The sequence below is a fragment of the Panthera onca genome, chromosome A2 (assembly GCF_046562875.1).
Source record: "Panthera onca isolate mPanOnc1 chromosome A2, mPanOnc1 haplotype 2, whole genome shotgun sequence".
NCBI lineage: Eukaryota > Metazoa > Chordata > Mammalia > Carnivora > Felidae > Panthera > Panthera onca.
The window spans coordinates 70,859,753-70,875,422 of NC_138340.1; the positions used below are offsets into that span (position 1 = coordinate 70,859,753).

At 38.7% G+C, this 15,670-nt stretch overlaps 1 protein-coding gene across 4 annotated transcripts in view; it reads right to left on the bottom strand.

The window, feature by feature from the left end:
* Positions 1-15,670, bottom strand: part of HECW1 (HECT, C2 and WW domain containing E3 ubiquitin protein ligase 1) — a 421,728-nt gene that overhangs the window by 142,380 nt on the left and 263,678 nt on the right. For all 4 annotated transcript variants that reach the window (XM_060632177.3, XM_060632178.3, XM_078442585.2 and 1 more), the window contains 2 exons: positions 11,779-11,854; positions 5,942-6,111 (listed from right to left, as the gene is read on the bottom strand). In XM_060632177.3, coding sequence (XP_060488160.2) covers positions 5,942-6,111; positions 11,779-11,854 — 246 coding nt within the window. The remainder of the gene's footprint in view (positions 1-5,941; positions 6,112-11,778; positions 11,855-15,670) is intronic.

Sequence of the window (15,670 nt, forward strand, 5' to 3'; positions counted from 1 at the left end):
CTACACAGAGCAGCAGGAATGTTTGTATAAATTTTGATCAGAACATGATGCTTCCCTACTCCAATGGCTTCTTACCACATTTAGCATAAAATCTTCCCACGATTTACAAGAAGCTGGACCTTGACTCTCTCCCCGACCTCATCTTATACTCCACCCCCATCCTTCACATATGGCTATTCTCCAGCCACAATGACCTTCTTGCTGTTGTTTAAGCATGGCAAGTTTGGTACACCCAGGCCCTTCATACTAACTACTTCCTCTATCTGCAGCATACATCTAACCAGGTCTTTGTGTATCTGTCTTCTCAGTTCATGTGACAGTAATTCAGAAAGTCCTTCCTGGGCTGTGGACACCTAAGTTAGCTCTTCTCCATTATCTACATCATATGACGATGTAATATTTCTTTTGTGTTGCTTATTTTCCATTGCAATTGTCTTGTTATTTATTTATTTATTTATTTATTTATTTATTTATTTATTTTCTTACATTAGAATATAAGCTCTGGGAGGTAAAGCCTTGTCTTCTAATCTTGTGACCATACTGGATCAGGCTGATAGTGTACATGTATGGGATTAATCCACCCAGCTTTGAGGGCTGAGACAGAGGGAATGGAGTGGATGCTGACAAACACCAACGCCCCAGGCTTGATTTTAATATTTTCTCAATCCACTGGATATTTCTGAGAATTTGCTTTTAGGAGTTTCTTGTTTGATTTAGAGGTATAAATATACTCTCCACATAGGCACTCTGAATAAATAACCCAAGACTCTTCAGTTGCTGCCATTTTCTATTTAACTTCTCTGTGTAGCTATAATCTTATAAGTCCTCATTATATCCATTCAGGAAAGTAAACAGACCTGAAAATCAAGGAGAGGTGCTCCCTGGGTAAAAATAGTTTCTAATTACAGTAATAATAATAAAAAAAAGAGATAAATCAATCAATGTGGTAGTCTCTTCTAAAATTTTTCTCAGTTGATATTACATTTAATATGTATTTCTCTCCATTTTCCCTCCTTATTTTAAAATTCAGATAGTAACTATAATTTTTCTAAGATTTAGCAAGTTTTAATCAGCAAAAACATGTTTCAAGTTTGAACTTGCATAAATTAAAAAAAATCACATAAGACTTTAATGCAGCATTAATCACAGAAATAAATTTAGCATTTGAACTACACATTAAACGATATTCTTGCTTTTAAGTGCAGGCAACTTCAATTATTTCTCATGAACATCTTTTGTATATTAGTCAGTACATAGAAAATAAGACAGTCTGGTTCTCACTTACCTGCTGGCAGAGAGATTTAAAGACGTGCATGAATTCTGTAGGAGCAGGGAATCTTCATTTCATTCACCAAGGTACAATGTGAGACCCAGAAGCCAACATTAGCTTTTGTTTTTAAGAAATAAGAGAGCCATGCTGGATGTGTGCAACTGGAGTAAGCCCAGCCCAATCACCATCACTTATCTGTGTGTACCATGAGCTCCAACCACATGGCATTTCTAAACAGTTCCCTAAGAGTTTGTGAGATGCCTTGGTGCTTTTGCACGTGCTGTTCCTTCTACCTGGATGACCCCCATCTCACTCCCCAAAAATGTCTCCTCACCCATCAAGACCTCAGTCCACAGCTCACCATGGGGGAAATCTTCCCTCAGTATGCTGCAGCATTCTGTCCACACCTTGATTAGAACATATATTTCATTGTATTGTCTCCTTCCACCAGCCTGAGAGGTCTTACCTATCAATTATTCTCTGTCCTTCCAGGGGCTTCTATTTCTACTACAGTGTATATACTTAGTAACATTTCTTAAATGAATAATCAGTCATAAGAATTTCAGCTGGATTTCCCCATTAAAAGAGTTTTCATCAATCCTTCAGACTTACCCTCCAGAAGTTCACGATTAGCTGGAAAGACCAAATAAAGCTCTTTGATAACTGTTTTTGGCCTTATCACCCAATGCTATAGATTTAAACTTTAGTTTTCCTCTGAAGGGGAGGGATTATACTGATCACTTTGAGTACCTGATATAAGCTATGGATACTGTCTCCAGAATTTATTCACACCCATCTGAACACAAAACTGATCAGTATCAGGCTCTTAGGCAGATGACCTGCTTCAAATTCTCGTTCTGCCATTTACCAGCTCTGAGACCTTGGGAAAATTACTTAACTTTGCCATGCTTTGTTTCCCCTTCTTTAAATGGGGATAAAAATAGTATATATCTCATAGAGTTGTTGTAAGGATTGAGTTAATTATATAAAATGTTTACACTTGCAATAGTAAGCCCTAGATAAGTCTTATATAACCTATTGCTAGTAGGTTCCAGGAACTGGAGGTGCTAAGAAAAATTGGGTGTGATTCCTTCCCTTGAGGAACTCAAACTCTCACAGGGAAGACAGACGTGCAAATAAAAGGCAGTATGGTAGAGGTCTGGACAAAGGGGCAGAGAGAAAGGAGCTCTTTCCTCCTGAGGCCTGGAGTGGGCGGGGTCAAGGAGTAGCCCACACAGGAGATGATATTTTAGTTGAGCCCTGATGGATGAGCAGGTGTTGCTAGTTGGGTTAGTTGGGAATGCACACTCTAGGCAGATAAGCAAAGACATCTATGCAGCCATGTGAAAGCATGAGAGGCAGTAGGGTACTGTAGCTCTCAAGAGTGGCCTTCACATAATGTCTGAGGAGCAAGGTACTGAGGAATAGAGCTGAAGTACACTGCACACACCACAAGTTGTTTTATTCAACACCCATGTCCAGCCACCTTCTCCCCTGCCCTCCCTATCTATAGAGTCGGGGAATCAGAGCACTAAGTTTTCCCAAACAGAGGTCCTGTGACAGGTAATAAAGCTTTTTCTGGGAAGTGCTTCCCTTAAAGAATAAAGATGCAAAGCCTTAAAAGGAGAAGACTCTTTGCATTTTGGCTTTCTTTCTGCCTGGTACTTGAGTTTGAGACTTTAAGACAGGAGGATGAAAGCCATCTGCTAACAGTGCAGTGAGAAGACCCAGAGATCCGAGTCCTTGATGGCTCTATCAGTGGCTGCACTACCAGGACCACCTCTGTCTGGACTTCTTGTTTGTGAGAAATATCAGAGCTGGCCCCAGTTCCTCTAGCTTAGAGCCAAATGCATCCATACCTGACACAAGTGGCAAGTGATGCTGGTTCACCAAAGTCCTGGAATACTTTGCATAGGAGGTATGCAAAGTACCTCCATCAGGGCACTGGTTTCTCCATCAGGGCACTGGGCACTATAGTATACTTTAGGGGTTGAAAGTACAGATTTGCATCTTTTGCACTACTGATGGGAATGAAACTGGTGCAGCCACTCTGGAAAACAGTATGTAGGTTCGTCAAAAAATTAAAACTAGAACTACCCTACAATCCAACAATTGCACTACTAGGTATTTATCCAAGGGATACAGATAGGTTGTTTTGAAGGGACACATACACCCCAATGTTTATAGCAGTGCTATCAACAATAGCCAAAGTATGGAAAGAGCCTGAATGTCCATTGACGGATGAATGGATAAAGAAGAATGGATATATATATGTATATATATATACATGTATACATGTATATATATATATACATATATATAATCTTCTTTATCCATTATAATCTTCTATATCCATATATAATATCCATTATAATCTTCTATATCCATATATATATATGTATATATATACACACAATGGAGTATTACTCGGCAATCAAAAAAGATGAAATCTTGTCATTTGCACCTATGTGGATGGAACTAGAGGGTATTATGCTAAGCGAAATTAGTCAGTCAGAGAAAGACAAATATTATATGACTTCACTCATGTAAGGAATTTAAGATACAAAACTGATGAACATAAGGGAAGGCAAGCAAAAATTATATAAAAACAGGGAGGGGGACAAAACATAAGAGACTCTTAACTATTGGGAACAAACGGGAGGTTGCTGGAGGGGTTGTGGGAGGGGGATGGGCTAAATGGGTAAGGGGCATTAAGGAAGACACTTGCTGGGATGAGCACTGGGTGTTATACATAGAGGATGAATCACTGGAATCTACTCCTGAAATTATTGTTGCACTATGCTAACTAACTTGGATGTAAATTGAAAGATAAATAAATAATAAATAAATAAAATTACAAAAAAAAAGAAAGTACAGATTTGCAGTCAAGTTAGTTACTTGATGTTTAACTTGAGAAATCAGTTATCCTCAATCTGAGCCTCATCAGGGAAACACGTGGCAAAACCTATTTTAGAACACCAACTTCAACCACAGCACGTTGGATAGAATGCAGGAGGTCAAGAGCAGAGGACGAGCAAGAGTTTGCCAGGATCCTTCCAGAGAGAAGTAAATCTTAACTAAAGACTCATAAATAATTGCAGAACTTAAAGCAGATTCTAGTTGACATTTTAAAACAAAAAAAAAAAAAACATTCTGATGGTGCTGGATTTTTGAAATGTTCTTTGAGACTTATAATACCTTTATGACTAAATGTTTTAGAACAAGTTGCTCTGAAGTCCTTCAGAAGAGAGAAGGCTTCTTCTTCTTCTTTTTTTTTTTTTCATGTACTATAAATTCCTGTGGCATCTTGTATTATCCCCAGGAATGCAATGAAGAGACCAGAAATAATTGGCAAGAATAGCCTGGACTAAAGGAACAAATAATTTAAGATTCATTATTCCATGCTACTGGTACTCTCAGTGCTTTAGAATCTGTTGATAACCAAAGTCATAGGAAGATTAAATATAATTCCATTTCCTTTATGTTGCTCTAACTTCAAAGCTGTAACGTTGCTCTTCTGTAAGGCCTGGGTCAGGGTTAATTAAGCCTAGGAAGTAGGTGGTATAATTTAAGAGACAATGAAAAAGCTTTGCCCCAAAACATCTAATTACACTTTCTTGCTCAAGAATGTTTGAAAGGTCTACATCATAGATGATATACTCAGAAGAATAAAGGAAGGAGCCCTGTCTAAAGCAAGTGGCTTGGGTAGGAGTCGCATACTTCCTTCAGTAACAGATGGATGAAGGTAATCTGAGGCTCAGAATGAGGATGACGGATTTCTTAAATCTACACAACTAGCAAGTGGCTACACTGGGATTTGAACAAAGGTTTGTGTGGCTGCAAAGCTGTGCTTTTAACCCCTACATTATACTGTAGGCTTTCCCATGACCTAAGCCTCTTTGCTCCCCAAGCTACACAGTTAGCAGGTCATACCCTCAAGCTAAAGCATGTGAGTTAGGCTGCCAATGGGTTGTGACAACTTTCTGCTAGTTCTCTAGGAGAGGACTGAGCCACTGTGAAGCCCAGCCTGACACACATGTGGCTTTGCTCAGGAGCCTCCTCACTCCTGGCCAGCAGAGGACCCATTTGAGAGTGGAGACAGGCCTTCATGAGACAAAACAAACTGTCAATACTCCTTCAAATTGCCTAGCAGGAAGATGGGATGCACAATTAGGTTTCATGTTTATTTAGATCAAAAAATATGTAATTCCCAAGGATATTTTGGGGCTTATCTATTTACCTGTCCCAGGAACCTGGCAATTTTAGAATCTCTGGAACTGGTCTAGAGGGACTCATTTAAAATTTGGCACTCTTGCCTAAGGACCGCACATGTAGGAGGGGTGTGAGAATGCTCAAATCAAAATTCTTCTCTTCCTTCTCCCACACAGAGGCAGAGAGAGGCTGTCTTGCTTTCAGATGCAGGTCCTGAATCAGAAGAAGGAGCTATAACAGGGCTACTGAGTGTAGGAGCAACAAACAGTTTCCTGGTACTGCCTTGAGGGGCTCTGTCAAGATCCCTGAGTTATAACCCACAGAAAACACAGCCTCCTTCCAAGACTGGAGAGCCACAAACAGAGCAGTTTAGGGCTCTAAGAAAGGAGGGTATAGCATGTAGGCTGCTTTATGGTCAGTTGGTCACTGAAGTTTCTTCTCAGGGCCCACAGCACTCACCTCAGCCTGCCAGATGGGGTTCACGGTGTTGCCTATGATCTTGGATCTCCTCTCCTGTCCATGGTGTGGGAGGGCAGGGAAGATGCTGTGCTTTCCAGGCTGAATGGAAATCTTCAGGTAAGGGTCTGGGTTGAAAAACATCCCTTTCTTCAGCCCCATGGCCTGGAAATCTATAAAACAAGGAATATTTTAAGTTAAATGTGTTTTGGTGAGGTGAAAGATCACATCAGGGCTTACACAAGGAGTAAAGCCCAGCCAAAACATGGAAAAATCTTCTCAGTCTTCAGTCTACTTTTCACCTCATTATGAATATGGACTGGTACGTCTACAGAACCCATTATATGGAACACTTACTGGCATGTATAAAACCATTCCTTAAAATAAATCAATTCAACTGACATTGTGGTCATGATGTGTTTCAAGAGAGGACCATTGGCTTTTACTGGACTGGACTACTGGCATTCCTCAGGCAAGCTGGGGTGAGGGTCTGAAATCACCTCAGGAAACTTGGGTTGTACACTGAGGGAGGAAATCCAACTTTCAAAATTCTATGGGTCCAGGTGAAAATTCCTCTGCAAAGTGGAGGTGGAAAAAAACCAAAGGCTATAGTCTCACAATGAATATAATTGTTCTATCAGCCCTTGTCTGTATGGTAGAACCAAAATGGGAACCAATTAACAGAGAATTTCTCTCCTTCTCCAGGCCCATGCTGCCCATCCTGCATGGCATCCCTCTTGGGCTTCAGGATTTCACTGAGCTTTGGTTAGTGAATTTCCTACAGGTTTTGTACAAATAATTGTTATTTCTCAAGCATTTCAACAGGAACATAAGAACGGAAAATCAGGAGTTGTTGGTTTTCTGCCCTAGTAATACAAAAGTATTGAGTTTCTTCCTTTTTCTTTTAACTTAGAGAGACATATGCTAATGTTGTCAACATTTTGATTTTTTTTTAATGAAAGACTTTATTTTGAGGGGGGAGTTATAAGTTCACAGCAAAATTAAGCAGAAGAACAGATTTTTCCATATACCCCTTGCCTTACACATGCAGAGCCTCCCCATTATCAACATCTTCTAGCAGAGGGGTACATTTGTTATAGCTGATGAACCTACACTGGCACATCATTATCACCCAAAGTTCACAGTTCACATCAGCATTCACTTTTGGTGGTGTACATTCTATGGGTTTTGACAAATGTATCCATTATTAGAACATCATACAGAATATTTCCACTGTCCTAAAAATCCTCTGTGCTCCATCTCCTCCATCCTCTCCCAGACCTTGGAAACCACTGATCTCCTTACTGACTTCACAGTTTTGACCTTTCCATAATATAGTATGTAGCCCTTTCAGATTGGCTTTTTTTTTAACTTAGTAATATGCATTTAAGATTCCTCCATTTCTTAGTCTGGTTTGACAGCTCATTTCCTTTTAGCAATGAACACCAATCCATTATCTGCCTGTACTACAGTTTATTTATCCTTTCTCCTACTGAAGGACATCTTGGTTGCTTCCAAGTTTTGGCAATTATGAATAATGCTGCTTTAAGCATCTGTGTACAAGCTTTGTACAGATTTAAGTTTTTAATTCGTTTGGGTAAATACCAAGGAGTGCAATCACCGAATCCTATGGTAAGAGTGTGTTTAGCTTTGTAACAGATCACCACACTGCTTTTCAAAGTGGCTGTACCCTTGTGCATTCCCACCAGTGACCAGCGAGAGTCCTTACTGTTCTACATCCTTGTCAGCATTTGATGTGGTCAGTGTTCTGGATTTGGGCCATTCTACTAGGTGTGTAGTGGCGTCTTGTTTTCATTTGCATTTCATTTGCATTTCCCTGATGATATATAGATATATGATGTGAAGCATCTTTTCATATGATTATTTGTCATTTGTATATCTTTTTTGGTGAGGTGTCTGCTAAGATATTTGGCCCGTTCTTTTTAATTGTTTTTTTTGTTTGTTTTCATATTGAATTTTAAGAGTTCTTTTTATATTTACAATAGTGTTCCTTTAACAGATGTGTGTTTTGCAAATAATTTTTCTCAGTGTAGTGTAATTTTTCTCACTCTCTTGACGTTGTCTTTTTACAGTACAAAAATTTTTAATTCTGATAAGGTCCATCGTTTATCAATCATTTCTTTCATGCACCACATCTTTGATATTGTATCTAAAAAACTATTGCCGTACCCAAAGTCATCTAGGTTTTCTCCTGTTACCTTCTAGGAGTTTTATAGCTCTGCATTTTACACATAGGTCTGATCCATTTTGAGTGATTCTTTAAAATTGAGATATAATTGACATATTTAGTTTCAGGTATACAACATGATTCATGTACTTGTATTATATTTGGATATAATGCAAAATGATTACCAAATAAGTCTAGTTAATAGTCATCACCACACATTATTATAACTTCTGATGAAAACTTTTAAGATCTCTCTTAGCAATTTTCAAATATACAATACAGTATTATTAACTATAATCACCATGCTGTACATTACATCCACTTATTTGTTTTACATTGGAAGTTTGAATCTTTTGACCATCTTCACCCATTTTTCCCACCTCCCACCTCTGGCAACCCCCAATCTGTTCTATCTATGAGCGTGGTTTTGTTTTGTTTTGTTTTGTTTTGTTTTGTTTTGTTTTTCAGATTCCACATATAAGTGAGATCATATGGTATTTGTCTTTCTCTGTCTGGCTTCTTTCACTTAGCATAGTACTCTTTAGCTCCATCCACGTTGTCACAAATAGCAAGATTTCATTCTTTTTTATGGCTGAGTATCACTCATGAGGGTGCATGTATTTTTTTGAGCTCATGTTTTCATTTTCTTTGGGTAAATACCCAGAAGGGAAATTCCTAAATCTTATGATAGTTCTACTTTTAATTTTTTGAGGAAACTCCATAGTGTTTTCCATAATAGCTGTACTGTTTACATCTCCCCCAATAGTCCATGAGGGTTTTCCTTTTTCTATATCCTCACTAACACTTGTTTCCTCTTGCATTTTTGATACTAGCCATTCTAACAGGTGTGAAGTGATATCTCACTGTGGTTTTGATATTTTGCATTTCATGAATGATGAATGATGTTGAACATGTTTTTATGTACTTCTTGGCCATCTGTATGTCTTCTTTGGTGAAATGTCTATTCAGATCTTCTGCACATTCTTTAGTCAGATTGTTTTTTTTTTTTTTTTGATAAATTGCATGAGTTCTTTATATATTTTGGACATTAGCCCTTTTTCAGAGATACAATTTGCAATTATTCTTTCTCACTTCTTTTAATTTTGTTGACATTTTTCTTTGCTGTGCAGAAGCTTTCTAGTTTTATGTAGTCCCATTTGCTTATTTTTGCTTTTGTTGCCTTTGCTTTTGGTGTTAAATCCAAAAAATATCATCACCAAGACTGATGTCAAGGACCTTACTGCCTATATTTTCTTCCAGGAATGTTATGATTTCAGGTCTTATGTTCAAGTCTTTAATACATTTTGAGTTATTTTTGTGGATGGTGTAAGATAGTGGCCTAGTTTCATTCTTTTGCATGTGGCTGTCCAGTTTTCTCAGCACCATTTATTGAATAGATTGTCCTTTTCCCATTCTTGGTTCCTTTGCTGTAAATTAATCGACCATAATATGTGTGTTTCTTTCTGGGCTCTCTATTCTGTTTCTTTGATCTGTGTGTCTTGTTTTTATATAAATACCATACTGTTTGGATTGCTATAGTTTTGTAATATAGTTTGAAATCAGGAATCATGATTTCTCCAACTTTGTTCTTTCTTAAGATTGCTTTGGTTATTTGGGTCTTTTGTGGTCCCATACAAATTTTAGAATTCTTTATTCTATTTCTGTGAAAAATGCCATTGGAATATTGATAGAGGTTGCATCAAATGTGTAGATTGCTTTGGATACTATGGGAATTTTAACTACATTATTCTTCTCATCCATGAGCATGGGCTATCTTCCCATTCATTTGTGTCTTCTTCCATTTCTTTCATCAATGTTTTCTTGTTTTCAGTGTACAGGTCTTTTACCTCTTTAGTTACATTTATTCCTAAGTATTTTGGTCTTTTTTTGATGCAATTGTAAATAGGATTTTTTACTTAATTTCTCTTTCTGACAGTTCATTATTAGTATTAAAACATAGCAGATTCTTGTATTTTGATTTTGTATCCTGCAACTTTACTGAATTTATTAGTTTTAACAGTTTTTTTAGTGGGTTGAGTCAATTTTTGTGAAGAGTGTAAGTTCTGGATATAGATTTTTTTTTTTCCGCATGTGGATGCCCAGTAGTTTTAGCATCATTTGTTGAAAAGACTGTCTTTGCTCCAATGTATTGCTATTGCTCCTTTGTCAATGTTCAGTTGACTAAATTTATGTGCATCTATTTCTGAGTATTCTCCTCTGTTCCATTGATTTATTGTTTTGTTGTTGTTGTTGTTGTTCTTTCACCAATACCATGCTATCTTGGTTACCATAGCTGTGGTAAGTCTTGAAGTTGAATAAGTCAGTTCTCCAACTTTGATCTGCTCCTTCATATTGTGTTGGCTATTCTGGGTCTTTTGCCTCTCTCTATTAGTTTGAGAGTCATTTTATCAATATCCACAAAATGATTGGCTCGGGTTTTAATTGGGATTGCATTGATTCTATAGAAAAACTGAAACTCTGACAACACTGAGTTTTTTAATCTATCAACATGGAGAATCTTCCACTTAGTTCTTTTTAAATTTCATTCATCAGAGTTTTTGTAGTTTTCCTTACATAGACCTTGTACATATTTTGTTAGGTTTATACCTAAATATTTCATTTGGGGAGGTGCAAATATAAAAAGGTATTGTGTATTTAATTTTAAATTCCACTTGTTATTGCTGGTATGTAGGAAAGCAATTGACTTGCATCCCGCAACCTTGCTATAATTGTTTATCAATGAATCTTTAGAAATGCATTTTCTTTACTGGGGTTCACATAGACATAAAAATGGCAGTTGACTGTCTATCTCCCAGGAACACTCATCATTTCTGTGGTCTTAGATCTCTGACATTCATGGTCTGTAACACTTGTTGGTTTGACAACAAGCTAAGGCAGTACTTTCCAAACTGTGTTCAATAGAGTCCTAGAGCTTCATGCCATTGTGTCTCCTCAAAGCCCAGTTAGGGTGGAATTCAGTGTGTAGGGCTCTGAGATTCGTATATCATTTTAGGCAGGGTAACTCAGTTTTTCTTTATACTTTTAATTTTGAAATTATTCTAGATTTACAGAAGAATTGCAGAGGTAGTACAAAGATTTCCCACATACCTTTTACCCAGTTTGTCCCATTGTTAGCATATTATAGAACTACGGTAACTTGTGAACACTGAAAAATTAGATTACTCAAAAAAACCACTATTAACTAAATTACATACTTTATTTGGATTTCACTGACTTTTCCACAAATGTACTTGCTTGAGCAGTTTGGCTTTTATCGATTTTATCAATTGAGCTTCATGTGAGATTTTATTTAGACAAAGGGTCTGCTGGCTGCTTTTTCCCCAGGTTTTCTCCTACCTCCACTTTATAAACTTTCAATTAATGCTATTGATGATGGAGGTAAAGTGGAATTGTGGCTTCTCTTCTCATCATCACAAAGTGCTTAGCATCTATTACTTATTGACTCCTCCAATATCCTCATGAGGTCAAGGAAAATGGAGCAGACATTTTTAATTTTTCTTTTACAGATGGAAAAACTGAGGCGCATAGAGGTGAAGTAACTTGTAGGTAAGAGTCAAATTGAAGTAGGTGTGCTGACTGCTGGTTGACCTTCTTATTTTCTCCGCAAGGCTTTCAGGTGAGCAAAACATACCTGAGAGAGAAAAGCTGATCAGCCTCCGACTTCCTTGCCCTTGGACGGTCTCATCAGAGCCAATGCTTTTAAAAATCTGTAAGAAGGAAAATGGGAGACAAGCAAAACAAGCATTGAAACAGCTACTCATATTGTAATACAAACACACTTAATCACAGTTATTTCTCCAGCTACAGTCTACAAAGACAGCAGCGTTGTGATTTTATTAGGCTACTATTGATTAAAAAAAGCTTCTCACAATCTAATGTCTTTCCCAGTAATAGAGGATCTGCTAGTGGGGATGAGGGGTCTTTTTCAGGGTAATGGAAATCAACAAACACAATTACTGTAATATTAGAGGCTCTTTGTAACTATTTATGTAAACAACGTCTTTTCACATTTAAATTTGCAAAATGTATTTATTAAAGCCAACCCTAAGGCAATAGAATGATAGGTCAATAGATGTTTACTGTTGTAATTACAATGTTTCCACTTAGCAAAGTATAGTGTTAAACTGCTGTACCTTCATTTCTTCTGATCTGTATTATTATCTAGGGATTTCCAGGAAATTCTGTTTATTAGGGAGGAGCCTGAGCATAGCATTAAGAAACTACTCTGAGATCTCTCCTCTTTAATTACTATCCTGGGAAATTTCAGAACATAATTGTTAAATGGCTTATCTGTAGTCTAGTAGGTATTTGCAAACCAGGTTGTTAAAATGTTTTCTATCCCATCCTTGCTCAATATATATCTGCTAACATATTAATCAGAACAGCTAGAGTCCTTGCTTCCATTTTCTCCTAGGAAAGTTTTACTCAGAAATAATTCTGAATATTTATTCAAAGGCAGAGTTACTGCTGAATACACTGCACTTGCAGGAAATAATTTTTAAAATCTGAGTATCAAGCAAATCCATAGAGTATCCACTTTTTAGAAGATAATCTGTACCAAAGAAGGAAAAAATGGAAAACTCGATGACCTCTAGCTCAAAGTCTCTTTGTTGTAGGTCGTGTGGGCTGTTCTCTCACTCTTTCTACTGCCTCTCAGTATGCTGTAAGAGTGTGATTGGATGTTACCATCAGCTTGCCTTTATGAGACTGGAGCATAATGATTGGGCATCTCAAAGCTGGGCTCACTCACAGCTTTGGCCCAGGAGAGTACAAAGGGATTATTATAATTCCTCCCCACTTTGAAGCTGCTGCCCCTGGTGTGCCTATGTGCTTGGCTACAGCTTGTGTACAAATCTCCTCAGTATGCTTGCTTTTAGACCCAAGTGCAAGGTGCCTCTCAGGGATGCTGGGCTGCTCAGCAGAGAGAACCAATGTGAGTGGCAGATGGAATGGATCTTGGCATGAAGTGAGATAAGAGACAGGTCTGTGTCTCTAAGAGTCTCATTTGATAGTAGAGAATCAGAGGAAGGCACAGCTGGGATTCATGCATTGGGAATGTGAGCTGGTCCCAAGGAATGATCTCCCTTCAATTTGGAGACACTTATCCTTCCTACTCTGGGTTTGTTCTTCACTTTGCATGGTTAACACAGAGTAATCGAAGTCAAAAAAACAGCTCAGAACCTGCATCCTCAGGCTGGACCACACTCCTAACTCTCAAAGTGGCCAATATATATAGGCATAAATCAAAATTCCTTAATGTTGTAAAGTTTTCTTCTTTGTCAAACCTATGCCCAGATGAAGGCCACAGCAGCTCTTGGCCAGCTGGCCACAATCCTTAAGTTGCTGTACCTGCCTAAGTAGGACAATGACAATCAACCTCTTAATTCTAGTTTAAAAATGTCAACATCTGGGGCTCCTGGGTGGCTCAGTCAGTTAAGCGTCCGACTTCAGTTCAGGTCACGATCTCACAGTTCTTGAGTTTCAGCCCCACGTCGGTCTCTGTGCTGACAGCTCAGAGCCTGGAGCCTGCTTCAGATTCTGTGTCTCTCTGCCCCTTCCCCACTCACATTCTGTCTCTCTCTCTTGAAAATAAATAAACATTAAATTTTTTTTAAAAAAATGAAGATGTCAACATCTAGCTTGTCTCTTCAGACTAAGTTCCTTGAAGACACAACAAAAACTCCTTTCGGTAGAGCCTTGTAGAATTATTAAGTCTAAAGCGTGTGCATTCCCATTTTAAAAAGTGTAGGGTAAAAGTACACATTTCATAGGAGGCTAACATGAACTTAAACATGCACTATGATAGCAAAAGATAGTGTATTTTTTCCTTCCTGTTTAAAGCATACACATTTTGGTTCTTCATATTTAAATATTCCCCTGCTGGCTATTCAGGATATTTACAAGCAAGTTCTTCATCTTTATGGCATCAAAAATCAGGTCTGAGACAAAAAAAAAATGTCTATTTTTCAGAAGCTACTAAGCTCAAAGGGGAGACACACATTTAAAACTCCACAGAAGTCTACTTAACTCGTGGCCTTTTGCTAACATCATTTACAGTCATCGCCAGATTGATGACATGAACGCGGAGACAACAGTAGCCATGATAAACATTTTCCAGGAAGTAAAGATGTTTGCCTGTCTCAGGAAGGTTCTACATCCTGACTTCTTGCTCCAGATGAGTTCCGGGGGCATGTCCGAGGTTAACAAATCTGTTGCCCTTACAGACTACCATTTATTGAGTATGAAAGAGGTGTGATGACGCGGCCAAATCGCTCACTCTGGAACAACCTGGGGTGACAGAGGCGCATGAAGGAATTGCTCACCTTCTCAGATCTGCACGTTCCACGAGTCCCCTTTGCTCTTCCTCGCTGCTAGTCTAACCACTGGGTGCTGGGTCCTGACTCCCCCTCTCAGATGCAGCCCTGGCAGCTTCACTGTTTTGCACACAAACGTTTCCACGGTAAAGCCTCTCTGGCAGATGGTTTCGCAGATTCAAAGCCACATCTGCTGGTGGTGTGCAGGAGACCCCGTAGGTACTGAGAAGGCCCTCGGAGTTGAATTAAGGGCTCTAGGGTTAATTCTGATGTATCTCTCCTACTCCCATTCTCGGTTTTCTCTTCATGTCTGATGTTTGAAAGGCTCTAAGTATGAATCCACACCACTGTTGCACACTCCCAAAATGCAGTTCGCCAAAAAATGGAGTGAAGATCATGCCTTTTTACCCTGGCAAGGGAACTTCTGCCTCAGCAGGAGGAAGACTGTAGCTCTCACGACTTGCTGCCCTCCGCCTTAACTCTACACGTTCTTCAAATTCCACCTTTTCCTTTCCTGGTACCAGCTCACGAAGATGAGGCTGTTTGCTGGAAACATACCTGTGTCTCACACACACGATCATGTAAGCATGCCGACCTATATCCTCCACCTTCCAGTCTCCGAGGCAAGGGAGGCTTCTCAGGTGCGTGCTCATTCCCAGAGGTAGGCAGGTGTGCCCAGGGGCAAGAGTGCCTGTCTTGGAGCATCCACTGTACTCAAAGATTGGGGTAAAAATGAATTTAGAAACTAACGTGAAGAGATTTAAGGTCGAATGCAAAACATGCGTGCATTTTGGACATAACACAGGAGTTTTCAAAGAACTTCCTCGCAGGTGAAAGGCGACTCCGAGTTGCTCCTCTGAATGTCCCAGACCTGGCTTTTCTTCCTCAGGTAAGAGCTGGAAAAACTCCATGTAGCATCCCCGGCATTTCCAACAGGGGTGTGGCCACATCATGCTCAATTCTGATGCATTAACTCCATTTATATGCCCACAATTATTCTTAAATAATTGTAGAATGACTCTGCCCCCTAAAAATGCTGATAAGGTTTGTGTTTAGTTACAGAATAATTAAATCTACAATGATGCCAGAAATCGAAATCCATGCCTTCATTCGACCTTTATTCATTCACCTGACCCAGATAACTCTGATTTTCCTATGAATGAAAAGTGCAGGGCTCCATGACTGATAATGTAAATCTAAAAATCAGGC